This window comes from Pongo abelii, chromosome Y (assembly GCF_028885655.2).
Source record: "Pongo abelii isolate AG06213 chromosome Y, NHGRI_mPonAbe1-v2.0_pri, whole genome shotgun sequence".
Lineage (NCBI taxonomy): Eukaryota > Metazoa > Chordata > Mammalia > Primates > Hominidae > Pongo > Pongo abelii.
Window position 1 is genome coordinate 10,626,857 of NC_072009.2, and position 21,946 is coordinate 10,648,802.

The 21,946-nt window shown below is 37.7% G+C and overlaps 1 protein-coding gene across 2 annotated transcripts in view; it reads left to right on the forward strand.

Moving 5' to 3' along the window:
- The window catches only part of EIF1AY (eukaryotic translation initiation factor 1A Y-linked), a 62,738-nt gene extending 40,881 nt beyond the window's left edge, over window positions 1-21,857 (forward strand). Inside the window, exon 8 of one of the 2 annotated variants that reach the window (XR_010139096.1) lies at window positions 12,175-13,264. Coding sequence is in view for 1 of the 2 variants with exons in the window: in XM_063721500.1 (XP_063577570.1) it covers window positions 21,518-21,673 (156 nt within the window). In the remaining variant the exon portion in view is untranslated. Of the gene's footprint in view, window positions 1-12,174; window positions 13,265-21,517 lie in introns of those variants that run through there. The other variant, XM_063721500.1, reaches the window with a different exon arrangement.
- The last annotated feature ends 89 nt before the right edge of the window (window positions 21,858-21,946 follow it).

Consider the following 21,946-nt stretch of genomic DNA (forward strand, 5'->3'; position numbering starts at 1 on the left):
TTCTCTTTGTGGGTAACCCGACCTTTCTCTCTGGCTATCCTTAACATTTTTTCCTTTATTTCAACTTTGGTGAATCTGACAATTATGTCTTGGAGTTGCTCTTCTCAAGTATCTTTGTGGTGTTCTGTGTATTTCCTGAATTTGAATGTTGGCCTGCCTCACTAGGTTGGGGACTTTCTCCTGGATAATATCCTGGAGAGTGTTTTCCAACTTGGTTCCATTCTCCCCGTCACTTTTGGGTACACCAATCAGACATAGATTTGGTCTTTTCACAGAGTCCCATATTTCTTGGAGGCTTTATTCATTTCTTTTTGCTCTTTTTTCTCTAAACTTCTCTTCTTGTTTCATTTTATTCATTTGATCTTCAATCACTGATACCCTTTCTTCCACTTGATAAAATCGGCTATTAAATCTTGTGCATGCATCGCGTAGTTTTCATGCCATGGTTTTCAGCTCCGTCAGGTCATTTAAGGACTTCTTTACCCTGTTTATTCTAGTTAGCCATTCATCTAATCTTTTTTCAAGGTTTTTTTCTTCTTTGCAAACATCCTCCGTTAGCTTGGAGAAGTTTGTTATTACTGATCATCTGAAGCCTTCTTCTCTCAACTCGTCAAAGTCATTCTCTGTCCAGCTTTGTTTCATTGCTGGCGAGGAGCTGCATTCCTTTGGAGGAGAAGACATGCTCTGATTTTTAGTATTTTCCGCTTTTCTGCTCTGGTTTTTCCCTATCTTTGTTGTTTTATCTACCTTTGGTCTTTGATGATGGTGGCATATAGATGGGGTTTTGGTGTGGATGTCCTTTCTGTTTGTTAGTTTTCCTACTAACTGTCAGGACCCTCAGCTGCAGGTCTGTTGGAGTTTGCTGGAGGTCCACTCCAGACCCTGTTTGCCTGGGTATCACCAGCGGAGGCTGCAGAACGGCAAATATTGCAGAACAGCAGATGTTGCTGCCTGATCCTTCCTCTGGAAGCTTCATCTCAGAGGGGTACCCAGGTGTGTCAGTCAGCCCTTATTGGGAGGTGTCTCCTAGTTAGGCTACTCGGGGATCAGGGATCCTCTTGAGGAGGCAGACTGTCAGTTCTCAGATCTCAGACTCCACGGTGGGAGAACCACTACTCTCTTCAAAGCTGTCAGACAGGGATGTTTAAGTCTGCAGAAGTTTCTGCTGCCTTTTGTTCAGCTGTGCCCTGCCCACAGAGGTGGAGTCTACAGAGGTAGGCAGGCCTCCTTGAGCTGTGGTGGGCTCCACCCAGTTCAAGCTTCCCAGGTGCTTTGTCTACCTACTCAAGCCTCCTCCCCCTGCCTTGCTGCTGTCTTGCAATTCAATCTCAGACTGTTGTGCTAGGCTCCGTGGGCCTGGGGGCCTCCAAGCCAGGCATGGGATATAATCTCCTGGTGTGCTGTTTGCTAAGGCTGTTGGAAAAGTGCAGTATTAGTGTGAGAGTGTCCCAATTTTCCAGCTACCGTCTGTCATGGCTTCCCTTTGCAACAAAAGGGTATTCCCCAACCCCTTGCACTTCCCGGGTGAGGCAATGCCCTGCCCCGCTCCATGGGCTGCACCAACTGTCTGACAAGCCCCAGTGAGATTAATCCAGTACCTCAGCTGGAAATGCAGAAATCACCCATCTTCTATATCGCACACACTGGGAGCTGCAGACTGGAGCAGTTCTTTTTCGGCCATCTTCGACCCTCATCATCAAAGCTGATTTAAAAGGCCTGTATATCAAATAATTATTCTTGCTGCACTGTATACAAATAATTAAGACAAATATAATAAGGCAAAGCAGTCCTACCATGATTTGTCTTTTAATAAAAATGAGAAACTGAAGAGAGAAAATTATATTTCAGAAACTGTAGCCCACCTGTTGTTAAATTCTTGCCTTACCTAATGTTTTTCAATTTTTATTATCTTCTGCAGTTTAAATTATATTCATTACAGAAATCAACCCTGGATACATCACACTCAAGTCAAAGCCTAGAGAGATAAGAAAGCAACCCCTAACAGTCCAGAAAAATTTCCTATCAATGCAGAAAAAAAATAAAAAAAGAGGAACTCTTAAGCCAAAAATTATAAAGGAGAATCATGGCCATTTTGTGGACAACTACCCAAAAACATCTACAGACAGTGTTGCTCCTGCAGTCAATCCAACAACAAAAAACTCCCCACCCTGCCATCATCGGGAAGTAGCCAGAAAGAACATGTCACACCTCATCCCTTTATAAACTGTAGGGTCTGGTCTGGAATGACATAACTGGAGCATCATCATCTTAGACAAACACTGCCACTTTTATGTTCCAGCTACCTTTCTGCCCTCATGCATTTTAAGGAAATCACTTCTCTTCTAACTGCAAGCATCCAGAAAGAGTAGATAGTAAATCACAGTTAAGACAGCTTGGGCACAGAGGGAGATGGGGGAAGTCTCATGGGTAACTGCTAGACTTCACCCTCATACAATGGGCCCTAGTAAAACAGCCTTAATATGCTCATTTCTTTCCCTTTAGGTGGACTAAGATAGGGAATCTAAAAGCCTACTGTGCGGTATGCCTACAGCCGCAGAGAGATGTATGAGAACAGACACAACTCTCCCTCCCAGATAAGCACAACAAAAAGACACAGAAGCAGTCCAAGCCTCTTCCACCCCAAATCCTTAAAAACTCTTAGTCTGTAAGAGAGTTTGCCTCTGACCTAATTCAGCCAGAAGCTTCTCTCGAGGTAGTTTTCTCTAAAATAAACCTCTCTTGACTGGTGAGCTACCTTTCATGTTTTTTTCCTCTTTCTTTAATACTTACAGTAGCAACTCTAGGATATTTTTGATATAAATATTTATATTGTCCGATTTTTTTTCAAGAGAGTCTTCTGCATTTTCTTTGTCCTTCTGTGTTGTTCTGCCATAACAGAGTACCATAAGGTAAAACATGAACTCCAAACCTTAAAATATGGGTTGTTAGGGTCCTGAAAAGATTAGCATCTGTTTAGATAAACTTAGATGTTTGTCTCCAAAACAGAAAAAACTAAGGTTACCCCTTGTGCTATTTTATGCTCTTGAGAGCTTGAGTTATGACCAAGTGGGACTGCTCTTTTGTTCATTATCTGAGGGATGTAATTTTAGGCTCACATACAGTGTGAGCCTAAAAATTGCTGAGAACATGAGACATATAATATTTTTAGAAGGACACTCTTTCTGTTAACTTATCCGATGAGTTTGTATTAATAAAAAGTTTTCTCCAAAAAGAAACTTTGGTCGTCTTAACCCTTGTTGCCTAGCTAGTCCTAAAATGATAAGATTTTAGCAGAGCCTACCTACTGTTAAAGATTAATGGGTCTGTGAAAGGCAGTGCCACAAATCTGTGAGGTACTGGAGGCACTGTAAACATAAATACAGTCTAGGGTTAATCATCAATGGCAACAGACTATTGCTGTGTTAATTCATTCTGGAAATAAATTTTGGGGAAGTATGGAAACAGCCTCTTCTATACTCTTTAAAAGAACACCTATTATTTTTATAACAAAACTTATTCAGGAAAAGAATCTCCTGAGCTTTTATTAAGAATTTTACAGTATTAAGTCACTACCAGAATAAGTAAACCATTGAAAATGTTCATCATAAGTGGCCAAAAGTTAGATTATTTATAATAAAAATGCAACTACTTTTAAAACATAGTATTTTAGATAGCTCTAATACTAAAACAATGCTTTATGTGTATTTATGGAAGAATCAAATTTTCAAAAAGACACATAACAGTGTCATGAGCAAGTTTTAAAAATTGTACTGACAAAATTAAATAGTAGAATCTACAGCAATGATAAATTATTTTCATGCTCAAGCTGTCAGCCTTGGATTCTCTTTGATATTAACAAATTACATACCAGGATATTACATACCCTGTAGGCTGATAAGTAGGATTCTGTTCCTTTGTCAGCTGTGGCTAAGGTATAATTCACACTCAGGGAACCAGTACCTTGGAAAGTTAAGTCTTTTACATTTATAAATATTCGTTTGATATTTATTTGACTCGAGTTTTTGAAGCACCCATTTTTTATTCATTTTTTCCTTTCAATTTCTTATCTTACTGATGATTTTTTTTATTAATTTTGTTTGTGGGATACATGAGACAATTAGTATTTTTGTGTTGATGGTAATCTTAGAAACTGAGACCCTAAACAATGTGGTAGAATAAAAGGTAGGTTGTACCCACTATTATGCAGAAAAAAACCTTTTCTTTCTTTGGCTGTCATTGGGGTGGTTTTGAATCTTGTGAAAACTACTTTTCACCTCTCTTTAGATATTTAACCTGCTCTTGGTTAAGTCATAACGTTGATTTTGCTGAGTAACTTGAAAAGGACCCTTTGCTTTTAAAGAATATCAACAAATTTCAAAACCCAGGAATACTTGTTGGCTGTCCTTGCTAAAATATGAAAACAAGAAATTTGATATAATTATTTTTTTCTTTTATTTTTTTTTCTTTTATTATTATTATTATTATTATTATTATTATACTTTAGGTTTTATGGTACATGTGCCCAATGTGCAGGTAAGTTACATATGTATACATGTGCCATGCTGGTGCGCTGCACCCACCAACTCGTCATCTAGCATTAGGTATATCTCCCAATGCTATCCCTCCCCCCTCCCCCCAACCCACAACAGTCCCCGAAGTGTGATGTTCCCCTTCCTGTGTCCATGTGTTCTCATTGTTCAATTCCCACCTGTGAGTGAGAATATGCGGTGTTTGGTTTTTTGTTCTTGCGATAGTTTACTGAGAATGATGATTTCCAATTTCATCCATGTCCCTACAAAGGACATGAACTCATCATTTTTTATGGCTGCATAGTATTCCGTGGTGTATATGTGCCACATTTTCTTAATCCAGTCTATCATTGTTGGACACTTGGGTTGGTTCCAAGTCTTTGCTATTGTGAATAATGCGGCAATAAACATACGTGTGCATGTGTCTTTATAGCAGCATGATTTATAGTCCTTTGGGTATATACCCAGTAATGGGATGGCTGGGTCAAATGGAATTTCTAGTTCTAGATCCCTGAGGAATCGCCACACTGACTTCCACAAGGGTTGAACTAGTTTACAGTCCCACCAACAGTGTAAAAGTGTTCCTATTTCTCCACATCCTCTCCAGCACCTGTTGTTTCCTGACTTTTTAATGATTGCCATTCTATCTGGTGTGAGATGGTATCTCATTGTGGTTTTGATTTGCATTTCTCTGATGGCCAGTGATGGTGAGCATTTTTTCATGTATTTTTTGGCTGCATAAATGTCTTCTTTTGAGAAGTGTCTGTTCATGTCCTTCGCCCACTCTTTGATGGGGTTGTTTGTTTTTTTCTTGTAAATTTGTTGGAGTTCATTGTAGATTCTGGATATTAGCCCTTTATCAGATGAGTAGGTTGCGAAAATTTTCTCCCATTTTGTAGGTTGCCTGTTCACTCTGATGGTAGTTTCCTTTGCTGTGCAGAAGCTCTTTAGCTTAATTAGATCCCATTTGTCAATTTTGGCTTTTGTTGCCATTGCTTTTGGTGTTTTAGACATGAAGTCCTTGCCCATGCCTATGTCCTGAATGGTATTGCCTAGGTTTTCTTCTAGGGTTTTTATGGTTTTAGGTCTAACGTTTAAGTCTTTAATCCATCTTGAATTGATTTTTGTATAAGGTGTAAGGAAGGGATCCAGTTTCAGCTTTCTACATACGGCTAGCCAGTTTTCCCAGCACCATTTATTAAATAGGGAACCCTTTCCCAATTTCTTGTTTTTCTCAGGTTTGTCAAAGATCAGGTGGTTGTAGATATGTGGCATTATTTCTGACAGCTCTGTTCCGTTCCATTGATCTATATCTCTGTTTTGGTACCAGTACCATGCTGTTTTGGTTACTGTAGCCTTGTAGTATAGTTTGAAGTCAGGTAGCGTGATGCCTCCAGCTTTGTTCTTTTGGCTTAGGATTGACTTGGCGATGCGGGCTCTTTTTTGGTTCCATATGAACTTTAAAGTAGTTTTTTCCAATTCTGTGAAGAAAGTCATTGGTAGCTTGATGGGGATGGCATTGAATCTGTAAATTACCTTGGGAAGGATGGCCATTTTCATGATATTGATTCTTGCTACCCATGAGCATGGAATGTTCTTCCATTTGTTTGTATCCTCTTTTATTTCCTTGAGCAGTGGTTTGTAGTTCTCCTTGAAGAGGTCTTTCACATCCCTTGTAAGTTGGATTCCTAGGTATTTTATTCTCTTTGAAGCAATTGTGAATGGGAGTTCACTCATGATTTGGCTCTCTGTTTGTCTGTTATTGATGTATAAGAATGCTTGTGATTTTTGCACATTGATTTTGTATCCTGAGACTTTGCTGAAGTTGCTTATCAGCTTAAGGAGATTTTGGGCTGAGACAATGGGATTTTCTAGATATACTATCATGTCATCTGCAAACAGGGACAATTTGACTTCCTCTTTTCCTAATTGAATACCCTTGATTTCCTTCTCCTGCCTAATTGCCCTGGCCAGAACTTCCAACACTATGTTGAATGGAAGTGGCGAGAGAGGGCATCCCTCTCTTGTGCCAGTTTTCAAAGGGAATGCTTCCAGTTTTTGCCCATTCAGTATGATATTGGCTGTGGGTTTGTCATAAATAGCTCTTATTATTTTGAGATACGTCCCATCAATTCCTAATTTATTGAGAGTTTTTAGCATGAAGGGTTGTTGAATTTTGTCAAAGGCCTTTTCTGCATCTATTGAGATAATCATGTGGTTTTTGTCTTTGGTTCTGTTTATATGCTGGATTACATTTATTGATTTGCGTATATTGAACCAGCCTTGCATCCCAGGGATGAAGCCTACTTGATCATGGTGGATAAGCTTTTTGATGTGTTGCTGGATTCTGTTTGCCAGTATTTTATTGAGGATTTTTGCATCAATGTTCATCAAGGATATTGGTCTAAAATTCTTTTTTTTTGTTGTGTCTCTGTCGGGCTTTGGTATCAGGATGATGCTGGCCTCATAAAATGAGTTAGGGAGGATTCCCTCTTTTTCTATTGATTGGAATAGTTTCAGAAGGAATGGTACCAGCTCCTCCTTGTACCTCTGGTAGAATTCGGCTGTGAACCCATCTGGTCCTGGACTTTTTTTGGTTAGTAAGCTATTGATTATTGCCACAATTTCAGCTCCTGTTATTGGTCTATTCAGAGATTCAACTTCTTCTTCGTTTAGTCTTGGGAGGGTGTATGTGTTGAGGAATTTATCCATTTCTTCTAGATTTTCTAGTTTATTTGCATAGAGGTGTTTGTAATATTCTCTGATGGTAGTTTGTATTTCTGTGGGATCGGTGGTGATATCCCCTTTATCATTTTTTATTGCATCTATTTGATTCTTCTCTCTTTTTTTCTTTATTAATCTTGCTAGCGGTCTATCAATTTTGTTGATCCTTTCAAAAAACCAGCTCCTGGATTCATTTATTTTTTGAAGGGTTTTTTGTGTCTCTATTTCCTTCAGTTCTGCTCTGATTTTAGTTATTTCTTGCCTTCTGCTAGCTTTTGAATGTGTTTGCTCTTGCTTTTCTAGTTCTTTTAATTGTGATGTTAGGGTGTCAATTTTGGATCTTTCCTGCTTTCTCTTGTGGGCATTTAGTGCTATAAATTTCCCTCTACATACTGCTTTGAATGCATCCCAGAGATTCTGGTATGTTGTGTCTTGGTTCTCGTTGGTTTCAAAGAACATCTTTATTTCTGCCTTCATTTCGTTATGTACCCAGTAGTCATTCAGGAGCAGGTTGTTCAGTTTCCACGTAGTTGAGCGGTTTTGAGTGAGATTCTTAATCCTGAGTTCTAGCTTGATTGCACTGTGATCTGAGAGACAGTTTGTTACAATTTCTGTTCTTTTACATTTATTGAGGAGAGCTTTACTTCCAAGTATATGGTCAATTTTGGAATAGGTGTGGTGTGGTGCTGAAAAAAATGTATATTCTGTTGATTTGGGGTGGAGAGTTCTGTAGATGTCTATTAGGTCTGCTTGGTGCAGAGCTGAGTTCAATTCCTGGGTATCCTTGTTGACTTTCTGTCTCGTTGATCTGTCAAATGTTGACAGTGGGGTGTTAAAGTCTCCCATTATTAATGTGTGGGATTCTAAGTCTCTTTGTAGGTCACTCAGGACTTGCTTTATGAATCTGGGTGCTCCTGTATTGGGTGCATACATATTTAGGATAGTTAGCTCTTCTTGTTGCATTGATCCCTTTACCATTATGTAATGGCCTTCTTTGTCTCTTTTGATCTTTGTTGGTTTAAAGTCTGTTTTATCAGAGACTAGGATTGCAACCCCTGCCTTTTTTTGTTTTCCATTAGCTTAGTAGATCTTCCTCCATCCTTTTATTTTGAGCCTATGTGTCTGCACGCGAGATGGATTTCCTGAATACAGCACACTGATGGGTCTTGAGTCTTTATCCAATTTGCCAGTCTGTGTCTTTTAATTGGAGCATTTAGTCCATTTACATTTAAAGTTAATATTGTTATGTGTGAATTTGATCCTGTCATTATGATGTTAGCTGGATATTTTGCTCGTTAGTTGATGCAGTCTCTTCCTGGTCTCAATGGTCTTTACATTTCGGTATGATTTTGCAGTGGCTGGTACCGGTTGTGCCTTTCCATGTTTAGCGCTTCCTTCAAGAGCTCTTTTAGGGCAGGCCTGGTGGTGACAAAATCTCTCAGCATTTGCTTGTCTGTAAAGTATTTTATTTCTCCTTCACTTATGAAGCTTAGTTTGGCAGGATATGAAATTCTGGGTTGAAAATTCTTTGCTTTAAGAATGTTGAATATTGGCCCCCACTCTCTTCTGGCTTGTAGGGTTTCTGCCGAGAGATCCGCTGTTAGTCTGATGGGCTTCCCTTTGATGGTAACCCGTCCTTTCTCTCTGGCTGCCCTTAACATTTTTTCCTTCATTTCATCTTTGGTGAATCTGATAATTATGTGTCTTGGAGTTGCTCTTCTCGAGGAGTATCTTTGTGGCGTTCTCTGTATTTCCTGAATCTGAATGTTGGCCTGCCTTGCTAGATTGGGGAAGTTCTCCTGGATAATATCCTGCAGAGTGTTTTCCAACTTGTTTCCATTCTCCCCATCACTTTCAGGTACACCAATCAGACGTAGATTTGGTCTCTTCACATAGTCCCACATTTCTTGGAGGCTTTGCTCGTTTCTTTTTATTCTTTTTTCTCTAAACTTCCCTTCTCGCTTCATTTCATTCATTTCATCTTCCAGGGCTGATACCCTTTCTTCCATTTGATCGCATCGGCTCCTGAGGCTTCTGCATTCTTCACGTAGTTCTCGAGCCTTGGTTTTCAGCTCCATCAGCTCCTTTAAGCACTTCTCTGTATTGGTTATTCTAGTTATACATTCTTCTAAATTTTTTTCAAAGTTTTCAACTTCTTTGCCTTTGGTTTGAATATCCTCCCGTAGCTCGGAGTAATTTGATCGTCTGAAGCCTTCTTCTCTCATCTCGTCAAAGTCATTCTCCGTCCAGCTTTGTTCCGTTGCTGGTGAGGAACTGCATTCCTTTGGAGGAGGAGAGGTACTCTGCTTTTTAGAGTTTCCAGTTTTTCTGCTCTGTTTTTTCCCCATCTTTGTGGTTTTATCTACTTTTGGTCTTTGATGATGGTGATGTACAGATGGGTTTTTGGTGTGGATATCCTTTCTGTTAGTTTTCCTTCTAACAGACAGAACCCTCAGCTGCAGGTCTGTTGGAGTACCTGGCTGGCCGTGTGAGGTGTCAGTCTGCCCCTGCTGGGGGGTGCCTCCCAGTTAGGCTGCTCGGGGGTCAGGGGTCAGGGACCCACTTGAGGAGGCAGTCAGCCCGTTCTCAGATCTCCAGCTGCGTGCTGGGAGAACCACTGCTCTCCTCACAGCTGTCAGACAGGGACATTTAAGTCTGCAGAGGTTACTGCTGTCTTTTTGTTTGTCTGTGCCCTGCCCCCAGAGGTGGAGCCTACAGAGGCAGGCAGGCCTCTTTGAGCTGTGGTGGGCTCCACCCAGTTGAAGCTTCCAGGTTGCTTTGTTTACCTAAGCAAGCCTGGGCAATGGCGGGCGCCCCTCCCCCAGCCTCGCTGCGGACTTGCTGTTTGATCTCAGACTGCTGTGCTAGCAATCAGCGAGACTCCGTGGGCATAGGACCCTCTGAGCCAGGTGCGGGCTATACTCTCCTGGGGCACCGTTTCCTAAGCCCGTCAGAAAAGCACAGTATTCGGGTGGGAGTGGCCCGATTTTCCAGGTGCGGTCTGTCACCCCTGGAAGGGGAACTCCCTGACCCCTTGCGCTTCCCGAGTGAGGCAATGCCTCGCCCCTGCTTCGGCTGGCGCACGGTGCGCTCACCCACTGACCTGCGCCCACTGTCTGGCACTCCCTAGTGAGATGAACACGGTACCTCAGATGGAAATGCAGAAATCACCCATCTTCTGCGTGGCTCACGCTGGGAGCTGTAGACCGGAGCTGTTCCTATTCAGCCATCTTGGCTCCTCCCCTCCTTGATATAATTATTTTAAAGAGCTGTAGCATCACAGTTTGTTTTAATTAAAAGCTAATATTTAGGCTATGTTTTTAAAAAGCATTTGTACCTTTTGTCTTATAAATCTTGGTCTCTCGGAAGTTGATTTAGTTAACTGAAACTCCTTTTCAGTTATATATATAGCCTTCTGGTTTGCTTTCTTCCTTGTTGTCATAATTTTTCCTGAAAAATGGTAAAGTATAAATGACATTCTAGAAAGCTTACAATCTTACCAAATTTTCCTTTATAAGAATTTTTCTTGCATCTATTTCTACACATCCCTCTTTTTTGACATCTTTGATACCACACGAATAGATCTACCACAGACTTTAATGACCCTGAGACTTCTGGAGGAGCACAGCAAAAAAGTATCAAATATAACCTTTGAAGTTGCTCCCCTCCCCTCCCCTCCTCCCCACTCCATTCACCTCCCCTCCTCTTGCGTTCTCTCCCCTCCCATCTGATCTCTTTGACAGTTGGGGTACCAGGAATTACTTTTTATTATGAGAGAAAACTTGACCTTTTGTGTGAAGTAACTGGCAAATCACTGGTGAGAGTTCCAGTTTTGGAGGTGACCAACATCTGTTGCAGTAAATGGTTACTACTGCAGGAGGTTACTCTTTTATTTAAGTTTTTAAATTAGAAAAGCAGCGTTTAAGCTTTTGGAGGTTATAGGAACACTTGCCACTTGGAAATACAGTTTTCCATGGGGTTGGGTGGAACACAGAGTGGGCCACTGGAATTGAGTGGCCCACCAGTCTCAGAGTAATCATTGTGGTTTTTGCCGTTGTTTCTAATCACTTCTAATGGCAAAGCTGCAATGACTTTTGCACCAACCTAATAGATACACTATGGAAGAGTTGTTACATTTCATGTGTTTTCCCTTTTTTGAGGATCTAGGATTTAATGTAAATTTGGATCCTTTATTTTGGGCTATATAGATGTTCTGCCCTTTAGTGCCTGTTTTTACATATATGATTACTTAGTTTTGAACATTGCAACTGCTTTCTTGACCTCATTTGTTAATAGAATTTGCTGTAAGATAAATGTCTCAGTTGGAAAATGAAAACAATTATATTGCCTATTTAAATAAAATTGGCCTTCTAATAAAATTTTCTGGTAAATTTCTATAATTTTATGTCACCTTGAAATACGTTTTCATTATTTTTTTTCATTTAGGCCATTTTTAAATTGTTTTTAAACTTCTATTGGTACACAGTAGGCATATATATTTATGGATGGGTTACATGATATGTTTTGATACATTGTATGCAATGTGAAATAAGTACATCATGATGGGGTATCCATGCCCTCAAGCATTTATCCTTCAAGTTACAAAAATCTGTACCCTTTAAGATATTTTAAAATATTCAATTATTATCGACTGTGGTCACTCTGTTGTACTGTCAAATAGTAGGTCTTATTCTTTCTTTCTATTTATTTTTGTTTACCCGTTAACAACCTCACCTTACCCGCTGCCACCCAGTACCTGTCCCAGCCTCTGGTAATCACCATTCTGCTTTCTATCTCCATGAGTGTAATTGTTTTGATAGTTAAATCTTACAAATAAGTAAGAAAATGCAATATTTGTCTTTCTGTGCCTGACATATTTTACTTGACATAATAACCTCCAGTTCTATCCATGTTGTTGCAGCTGACTGGACCTCATTATTTCTTACGGGTGAATACTACTCTATTGCCTATAAACGCAACATTTTGTGTATCCATTTATCTGTTGATGGACACTTTTACTGCTTCCAAATCTTAGCTATTGTAAACACTACTGGAAAAAACATAGGAGTGCAGGTATCTCTCAATATATTAATTTCCTTTGTGTGTGCGGGGGGCGGTGGGGGAGGTGGGCATATATCCAACAGTGGGATTACTGGATCATGTGGTAGCTCAACTTTTAGTTTTGTGAAGAACCTTCAAAATGAGTTGACTGAAAATGTTTGGATTTGTGCGTAGATTTTCTTTTATGTTCCCTTGGTCTCTGTGTCTGTTTATATGGCAGTATCATGCTATTTTGGCTACTATAGTTCTATATTTAATTTGAAATCAGGTAATGTAATTCCTTCAGTTTTGTTCTCTGTGTAGAATATCTTTGGCTGTTCTGGATCTTTTGTATTCTCCATACTGGTTGTACTAATTTACATTCCCACCAACAGTATATGAGGATTCCCTTTTCTCCATACCGTTACCAGCATTTGTTATTAGAAAAAAAAAAAAAAAAAAGCCATTTTAACTGATATGATGATATGTAATTGCAGTTTTGATTTGCATTTATCTGATGATTGATGATGTTGAGTACATTTTCATATGCTTGTTTGTCATTTGCATGTCTTTTCAGAAATGTCTATTCAATTTTTTTGTCTATTTTTAATTGGATTATTAGATGTTTTTCTATAGGAGTTGTTCGAGCTCCTTATATATTATGGTTATTAAAACCCTGTCAGATGGGTATATACCAAATATTTGCTCACATTCTGTTGTCTCTTTTTTGTTGGTTATATTCACTGCTGTGCGGAAGCTTTTTAACTTCATGTGATCCCATTTGTTCATCTTTCTTTGGTTGCCTGCCCTTGTGAGGTATTGCCCAAGAAATTTTTGTCCAGACTAATGTCTTTGAGATTTTCTCCAAAGTTGTCTTACTGTAGCTTTATAGTTTGAGGTCTTAGATCTAAGTTTATAATTTAGTTTGATTTGATTTTTGAGATGGGGTAAGAGATATTGTCTAATTTCCAGTTTTCCCAGCACCATTTGTTGATGAGACTGTCTTTTGCCCAGTGTAGGTTCTTGGTACCTTTGTCAAAAATAAGTTGATTGAAAATGTTTGGATTTGTGTCTAGATTTTCTTTTATATTCCCCTCGTCCCTGTGTCTCTTTATATGGCAGTATCATGCTATTTAGGCTACTATAGTTCTGTATTTAATTTGAGATCAGGTAATGTAATTCCTCCAGTTTTTTTCTCTTTGTGTAGAATATCTTTAGCCATTCTGGATTTTTGTGGTTTTATATAACTTACAGAATTCCTTTTTCTATTTCTGTGAAAATATCGTTGCTTTGACACTCGTAATCCATAAACATGGAAACTTTTTCCATCTTTTTGGTGTCCTTTTAAATTTCTTTTATTAATGTTTTATAGTTTTTATTATAGCAATCTTTCACCTCTTCAGTTAATTCCGGAGTGTTTAATTTTATGTGTGATTTTGTAAGTGAAATTACTTTTTTATTGCTTTTTCAGATTTATTGGAGTTGGCATATAGAAATGCTACAGATTTTTGTATGTTGATTTTGTATCCTGCAATTTTACTAAATTTATCAGTTCTAATAATCTTTTGTGAAATCTTTTAAGATGTTCAAAACGTTCAATTTTATCATCTGCAAACCATGATAATTTGATTTCTTTATTCCTAATGTAATGTGATTTATATCTTTCTCTTGTCTGATTGCTCTAGCTAGGATTTCCAGAACTGTGCTGAATAATAGTGGTGACAATGAGCATCCTTATTGTGTTTCAGATCTTAAACAAAGGCTTTTCATTTCTTCCCCATTCAGCATACTAGCTGCATGTCTGACATATGTGACTTTTATTATTTGAGGTATGTTAGGTATGTTTCTTCTAATCCAATTCTTTCAGGGTTATTATAATAAAGAAATGTTAAATTTTATCACCTGATTTTTCAGCATCAATTGAAAAGATCATATGGTTTACATTTTTCATTTGTTGACATGATGTATTACACTGATTGATTTGCGCATGTTGAGCCATCCTGTCATCCCTAGAATAAATCCCACTTGGTCATGATGAATGATTTCTCTAATGTGTTTTTGAATTATGTTTGCTAATATTTTGTTGAGGATTTTTGCATCAATATTTATCAGAGATATTGGCCTGTGCTTTTCTATGGTTTTGACCTGTCTCATGTTTTGAAATCAGGTTAACGCAGGCCTTGCAGAATGAGGTTACAAGTATTCTGTCTTCCACTATATTTCAGAATAGTTTTGCTTAGGATCAGTATTCTACTTTCAATATTGAGTAGAATTCAGAAAAACCTGGGACAAGCCATAAAGTCCCAGGTTTTTCTTATTGAGAGATATTTTATCATGATTCTAATTTCATCACTTGTTATTGGTCTGTTCAGGTTTTGGATTTCTTCCTAGTTTAATTTTGGTAGGCTGTATGTATGTAGGAATGTGTTCATTTCCTCCAGATTTTCCTAATTGTTGGCATATACTCTTCATAGTAGCCAAGAATAATCCCTCAAATTTCTGTAGTATCAGTTGTAATGTCTGCTTTTTCATTTATAATTTTACTTATTTAAATCATCTCTCTTTTTTAGTCTTTCTAAAGGTGTCAATTTTGTTTAACTTTTCAAAAATAGCAATTTTTGTTTAATTGATCTTTTGTATTTTTTTCTTCAATTTTATATATTTCTGCTCTGATCTTTATTCTTTTCTTCTACTAGTTTTAGGTTTGGTTTGCTCTTGTTTTCTAGTTCTTAAGATGCATTGTTAGATTGTTTATTTGAAATTTTCCTCTTTTTTGATATAGGACTTACAAACTTTCATTTTAGTACTGCTTTTTTGTGTCTCATAGATATGTTACGTTTCCATTATCATTTGTTTGAAAAAAATTTTTAATTTTCTATTTCTTCATTTACCCTCTTGTTATTTAGGACCATCTTGTTTAAGTTCCCTGTATTCATTAATTTCCATTAACTTCCAAACTTTCTCTTGTTATTAATTTCTAGTTTTATTTAATTGTGGTCCGAGAAGATGTTTGATATTATTTCAATTTTTGAATATTTTAAGACTTGTTTTATGTCTTAACATACGGTCTATCCTTGAGAATGATCCATATGCTGAGGAAAAACAATGTGTACTCTGCAGATCTTGAATCTTGAATAAAATACTCTGCAAATATCTATTAGATCCATTTGGTCTGTAGTGTAGATTAAGTCTGTTGTTTCTTATTTTCTGTCTGGAAGATCTGTCCATGGCTGAAAGCAGAGTGTTAAAGTCTCCAGCTATTATTATTGTTCTGGGTTCTATTTTTGTCTTTACCTCTAATTATATTTCCTTTATATACATGGGTGTTTCAGTGTTGTGGGCATATTTATTTAAAGTTGTTATATCATCTTATATCAAAACCATTTCAGATTTTGTTTGTCTAGAAAAGTCTTTATTTCTCCCTTTTGTTTGAAGGATATTTTCACCAGTTATACTATTCTAGGGTAACTTTTTTTCATCAGCATTTTAAATATATTATGCCACTCTCTCTTGACCTCTGAAGTTTTCACTAAAAGTCTTCTGCTAGATGTGTTAGAACTCCATTGTATGTTATTTGTTATTTTTCTCCTGCTGCCTTTAGGATCATTTCTTTATCCCTGACCTTTGCAAGTTGGACTATTAAATGCCTTGAGGCAGTCTTCTTTGGGTTAAATCTCTTGGGGTTCTATAACCTTCTTGTACTTAGATAGAGATATGTTTCTCTTGGTTTGGGAAGTTCTCTGTTCTTATCCCTTTGAATAAGCTTCCTACGTCTATCTTTTTCCTCACTGTCTCTTTCAAGCCAATAACTCAGATATGCCATTTTTAGGCTATTTTATAGATCCTGTAGGCATGCTTTTTTTTTTTTTTTTTCTATTCTCTCTTTTGACTGTGTGTTTTCAAATAGCCTGTCTTTAATCCTACTAATTCTTTCTTCTGCTTGATCCATTCTGCTATTAAAGGACTCTGAGGCATTTACCAGTAAGCCATTTGCATTTATTAGCTCAAGAATTTGTGCCTAACTCTTTTAAATTATTTTAATATTTTTGTTAAATATATCTGATAGAATCTGCATTTATTCTCTGTGTTATCTCTAATTTCTTTGAGTTATCTTAACACAGATGTTTTGAGTTCTCCATCTGACAGGTCACATACCTCTGTTTCCCCAGGATTGGTCCTTGGTGTCTTATTCTGTTCGTTTAGTGAGATCACATTTCCCTACATATTGTTTATGCTAATAGATGCTCTTTGGTGTCTCAGCATTGAAGAGTTAGGTATCTATTGTGGTCTTCATTATGTGGGTTTATTAGCCATCCTTCTTGAGAAGATTTTCTAGATATTAGAAAAGACTTGAATGTTGCAATTCAAGCTGTTTCTGGTTTAGGGGACACTCCAAGCCCAGTGACATTCTGGTGCTTGCAGTGTCATAGAGGTACCATTTTGGTGGTCTTGGACAGGATCCAGGAGAACTCCCTAGATTACCAGGCAAATATGCTTCTTCTCCTCCCTCATTTGCTCACAAACATACAGTCTCTTTCTGTTTTTGTTGTGAGGCAGCTAAAGCTGAAAGTGGAGTGACACAAGTAGGCGTTTTGCCACCACTACTATAAATGCTAAGTCAGATTTGAAGCCATCTCACGGCTAGGTCTCACACAAGGCCTCTGGTAACCACTCCGTGGTTACTCCCTGTGTTTGCTCCAGATCCTGAGGTTCTACAATTGGCAGGTGGCAAAGCTAGCCAAAATTTTGTCCTTCTTTTCAAGGAAGCAATTTTTCTCAAGCTCCTCATGGGTTTAGAAGTGCCACACAAACAACAAAATGCAGTCCTTTCCACTCTCTCCTTTCCAAAGACAGTGGAACCTCACCCTGTGGCCACTGTCACTCCAGATTATGAGGAATACTCTCAGACTGCAACTGATGATCCCTTAAGGCCCAGTGTCACCTACAACTGATGATCCCTTATAGCCTAGTGTCACCTAAGTCAGCTTATGATGAATGCTGTCTAGCCTGGTACTCACCTTTCAGGGCCATGGGTATCTCTCTGCCCAGGGAAGGTTTACAGATACTATCCAAAAATCAAATCCTAAAATTAGGGACTCTCCGGGCACCTGCCTGATGCTCTACCTTCCTGTGGCCATGCTGGTACCTACGGTGAAAGACAAAAATCCCTTTACTTTTCCATTGCTTTCCTTGAGCAGAAAGTTGTTTTGCCTCTTAGCCACAACTGGTAATGTGCTGAGTTTCACCTGAAGCCAGCAAGTCTCTGAGCTTCATCCAAGACCCTCAATGTAATATCTGGGTGTCACTGCTGGTTATTCAGGGGCCAAGGGCTCTTCAGTCAGCAGTTGGTGAATGCTGCCAAGCCTGAGACTTTTCCTTCAAGGCAGCAAGTTTCCTTCTGGCCCATGGTGTGTCTAGAAATGTCATCTGCATTGTAGGGCTTGAAATAGAGGCCTCACCACACAAACCAGTGCCGTGTTCTGCTGTGGCTGACCTGGTATGCTAGATGCAAAACTAACTTATTCCCATTAGTTTCTCTCCTCTCCTCAATAAGAAGAAGGGGGCTCTTTCGGAGTCATAAGCTATTTATCCTGAAATTAGGTGAGGAGTAATGCCAGCATTCCCTTGTCTTTCCCAGCTAGTTTCTCAGTATACCATGTGCCCCCTCAGGCTACTGTCTTTGGCCTAGTTCAGCACTAGAATTCACCTAATAGTTGCAGTTCTTGTGGCCTAAACTGTCTCTTAAGTTTAGTTAGAGACACAGAGTACTGTAGCAAATTTAGATCACTGCATTCAGTAATTCCTATCTGGCTAGGGCTTATTTCAGTGTTCCCTCCAAGACGGGGTCTTGGCTGAGTTAGTTCTGGTTTTCCTTTCTGCTCTAAAAGGACAGCACTGATTTCAATGCCTCAAAATTATTGTTCTCCCTTTCCCAGTGCCCAGAGATGCTCTCCACACCATACCACTGATTTAGGATGGTGGGGAAGAGGTGGCATCAGTAATTCAGGAATTTGTTTTTCTATCTCGTCAGTGCTTCTTTCAGTGATATGAAGTTATAAACACATACTATGAGTCCTGACCTGATTTTTGATTCTTATGGTGTTTTTTCTGTGTAGATACTTGTTAAATTGGTGACTTGTGGGAGGAACAATCAGTGGAGCTTTCTATTCTGACACTTTGCTTCACCTCTCCCATTTTTAATACCTTTCTTAAAAAATTGTTTAAATTCTCTGTGTTTTTTGATGTATAAATTTGCTTTTCTCTTTTCTCTAAAACCTGATAAGGGCTTGGTTGCTCAGCACAGACAAACTTTAGGCAGAGATAAAATTTAATACAACTGTTCTTTTGAAATACTGAGCTTTCATGGCTAAAATGAGCCCTATCTCACTGCTGAAATTTTAAAATTAAAGCTACAATTTGTATTTATATTTGTAGTGTTGTATATATTTGTGCACATGTCTGTGTTTACATATGTCTACATGATACCAAATTGACTTGTAAATAAATAAATACTGATACATCAAGTAAATAAGTCCAAATGTTTTTTAACTTTATATGACTGTGGTAATCTTTGATAATAAAAGCCCATTTTAAAATTGTTAGTAAAATAAAATGTCTTTAGAATGTTAAGATTTTTGCCCATATCTATTTTTCAGAAAGGTTTATACTTTCGCTGACAGATATTTCGGTAAGGTAATAAACCATGCTTCTGTGATGCTTCTGGTATAAAATTAATAGGCATGTTGGTGAAGTTTTTGGTTTTGAGCCTTATGGTGAGGCTTCGGGACATTGTGTTTTTGCAGTGCCTGGGTTTACCAGATACAAAGCAAATCCAATCACAATATGGCCCAATTCTTCATCTAGCCCTGCTTTTTGGCCATGCTGAGAGACATTGGACTTTCTAGGCATTAACTTCACAGGTTTGTCCTCTATCCTGTCATCTTCACTTGAATGACAATTAAAATTGCTTTCTAAGTGTTTTACTAAAAATTAAGGTTATTAAAAGTTAACATTGTAAATAATACAGGTAATTTAACCTATCAGAATTTTTTTAAAAATTCTATATGCAGAGTACAAAAGGTAAGTAGAATGTGTTTTTGGTAAGAAATCATACAAAGAAGTCATTAGTATGTGGTTTTGGTTGAAGAAAATGTATAATTTTCTTTAGCTTAGATATTATTTAAAGTTATTTTTAATTAAATTTTTATATTTCCATAGGTTATTGGGGAACAGGTGGTGTTCAGTTACATGATTATGTTCTTTAGTGGCTATTTATGAGATTTTGGTGCACCATCCCCTGAGCAGTATACACTGCAATCAATTTGTGATCTTTTATTCCTCATCCCTTCCCAGCCTTTCTTCCTGAGTCCCAAAAGTCGTTTGTGTTATTCTTATGCCTTTGCATTCTCATAGCTTAGTTCCCACTTATGAGTGAGAATGTACAATGTTTGGTTTTCCATTCTGGAGTTACTTCACTTAGAATAATAGTCTCCAGTGTCATCCAGGTCACTGTGAATGTCGTTAGTTTATTTCTTTTTATAGCTGAGTATTATTTGTATTTCATCATGTATGTGTATATATATGCACATACATACACACCACAGTGTCTTTATCCACTTGTTGACTGATTGACATTTGTGTTGGTCCCAGGTTTTTGCAATTGCAAATTGGGCTACTATAAACACACATGTGCAACTGTCTTTTTCATATAATGACAGCTTTCCCTTGGGTAAGTACCCCAGTAATGGAATTGCTGGATCAAATTGTAGTTCTACTTTTAGTCCTTTAAGTAATTTGCACATTTTTTTCCATAGTGGTTGTATTAGTTTACATTCCCACTAGAATTGTAGAAGTGTTTCCTGTTCACCGCATCTACACCAACATCTATAATTTTTTATTTCTTTTATTATGGCCATTCTTGCAGAAGGAAGGTGGTAGGTAACACATTGTGTTTCCTGATCATTTCCCTGATCATTAGTGATGTAGACCATTTTTCATATGTTTGTTGGCCATTTGTATATCTTCTTTTGAGAATTGTATATTCATGTCCTTAGCCCAATTTTTGATAGGATTGTTTGATTTTTTCTTGCTAATTTGTTTGAGTTCCTTGTAGATTCTGGATATTACTCCTTTGACAGATATATAGATTGTAAATATTTTCTCACACTCCATGGGTTGTCTGTTTACTCTGCTGATTGTCCCTTTTGCCATGCAAAAGTTCTTTAGTTTAATTAGGTCATAGCTATTTATCTTTGTTTTTATTGTATTTCCTTCTTGGTTATTGGTCATGAAATCCTTGTCAAAGCAAATGTCTAGAAGGGTTTCTCCAATGTTATCTTCTAGGATTTTTATAGTTTCAGGTCTTAGATTTAGGTCCTTGATACATCTTCAGGTGATTTTTGTATAAGGTAAGAGATGAAAATCCAATTTTATTCTCCCACATATGGCCAATTATCTTAGCACCATTTGTTAAATATGGTATCCTGTCCCTACTTTATGTTTTTGCTTGCTTTGTTGAGGATCAGTTGGCTGTAAGTATTTGGGTTTATCTCTGGGTTCTTTATTCTATTCCATTGGTCTATGTCCTATTTTTATACCAGTACCATCTTGTTTTGGTGACTGTGGCATGATAGTATAGTTAGAAATCAGGTAATGTGATGCCCAGAGATTCATTCTTTTTGCTTAGTCTTGCTTTGTCTATGTGGGCTCTTTTTTGGTTTCATATGAATTTTAAAATTGTTTTTTTCTAACTCTGTGAAGAATGATGGTGGTGTTTTCATGAAAATTGCATTAAATTGGTAGATTGCTTTTGGCAGTATGGTCATTTTTACAATATGATTCTAACCATCCATGAGCATAGAATGTGTTTTCATTTGTTTGTGTCATTTATAATTTATTTCAGCAGTTTTGTAGTTTACCTTGTAGAAGTTTTTACCTCTTTGGTTAGGTATATTCCTAAGTATTTTATTTTTTGCAGCTATTGTAAAAGGGGTTGAGTTCTTGATTTGTTTCTCTGCTTGTTCAATGTTGTTTTATAGAAGAGCTACTGAATTGTGTACATTAATTTTGTATACAGAAACTTTGCTGAATTTGTTTATCATTCTAGGAGCTTTCTTGAAGAATCTTTAGTGTTTTCTAGGTCAATAACCACATCATCAGCAAAAAATGACAGTTTGACTTTCTCTTTAATGACTTTGATGCCATTTACTTTTTTCTCTTGTCAGATTGCTCTGGCTAGGACTTCCAGTGATATGTTGAAGAGGACAGTGAGACTGGGCATTCTTGTCCTGTTCCAGGCCTCAGAGGAAATTCTTTCAACTTTTCTCCATTCAGTATTATGTTGGGTGTGGGTTTGTCACAGATGGCTTGTGTCACATTGAAGTATGTCCTTTGTATGCCAATTTTGCTGAGAGTTTTAATTAAAAATAGATGCTGGATTTTGTTTAATGCTTTTTCTGCATCCATTAACATAATCATGTGATTTTTTGTTTTTAATTCTGTTTATACGGTGTATCACATTTATTGTATTCTGAATATTAAACCATCCTGGCCTCCCTGGTACAAAACCCACTTGATCATGATGAATTATCCTTTTTCATATATTGTTGGATTTTTTTGTTATTTTTATTTAATATTTTGTTACTTTCATTTAG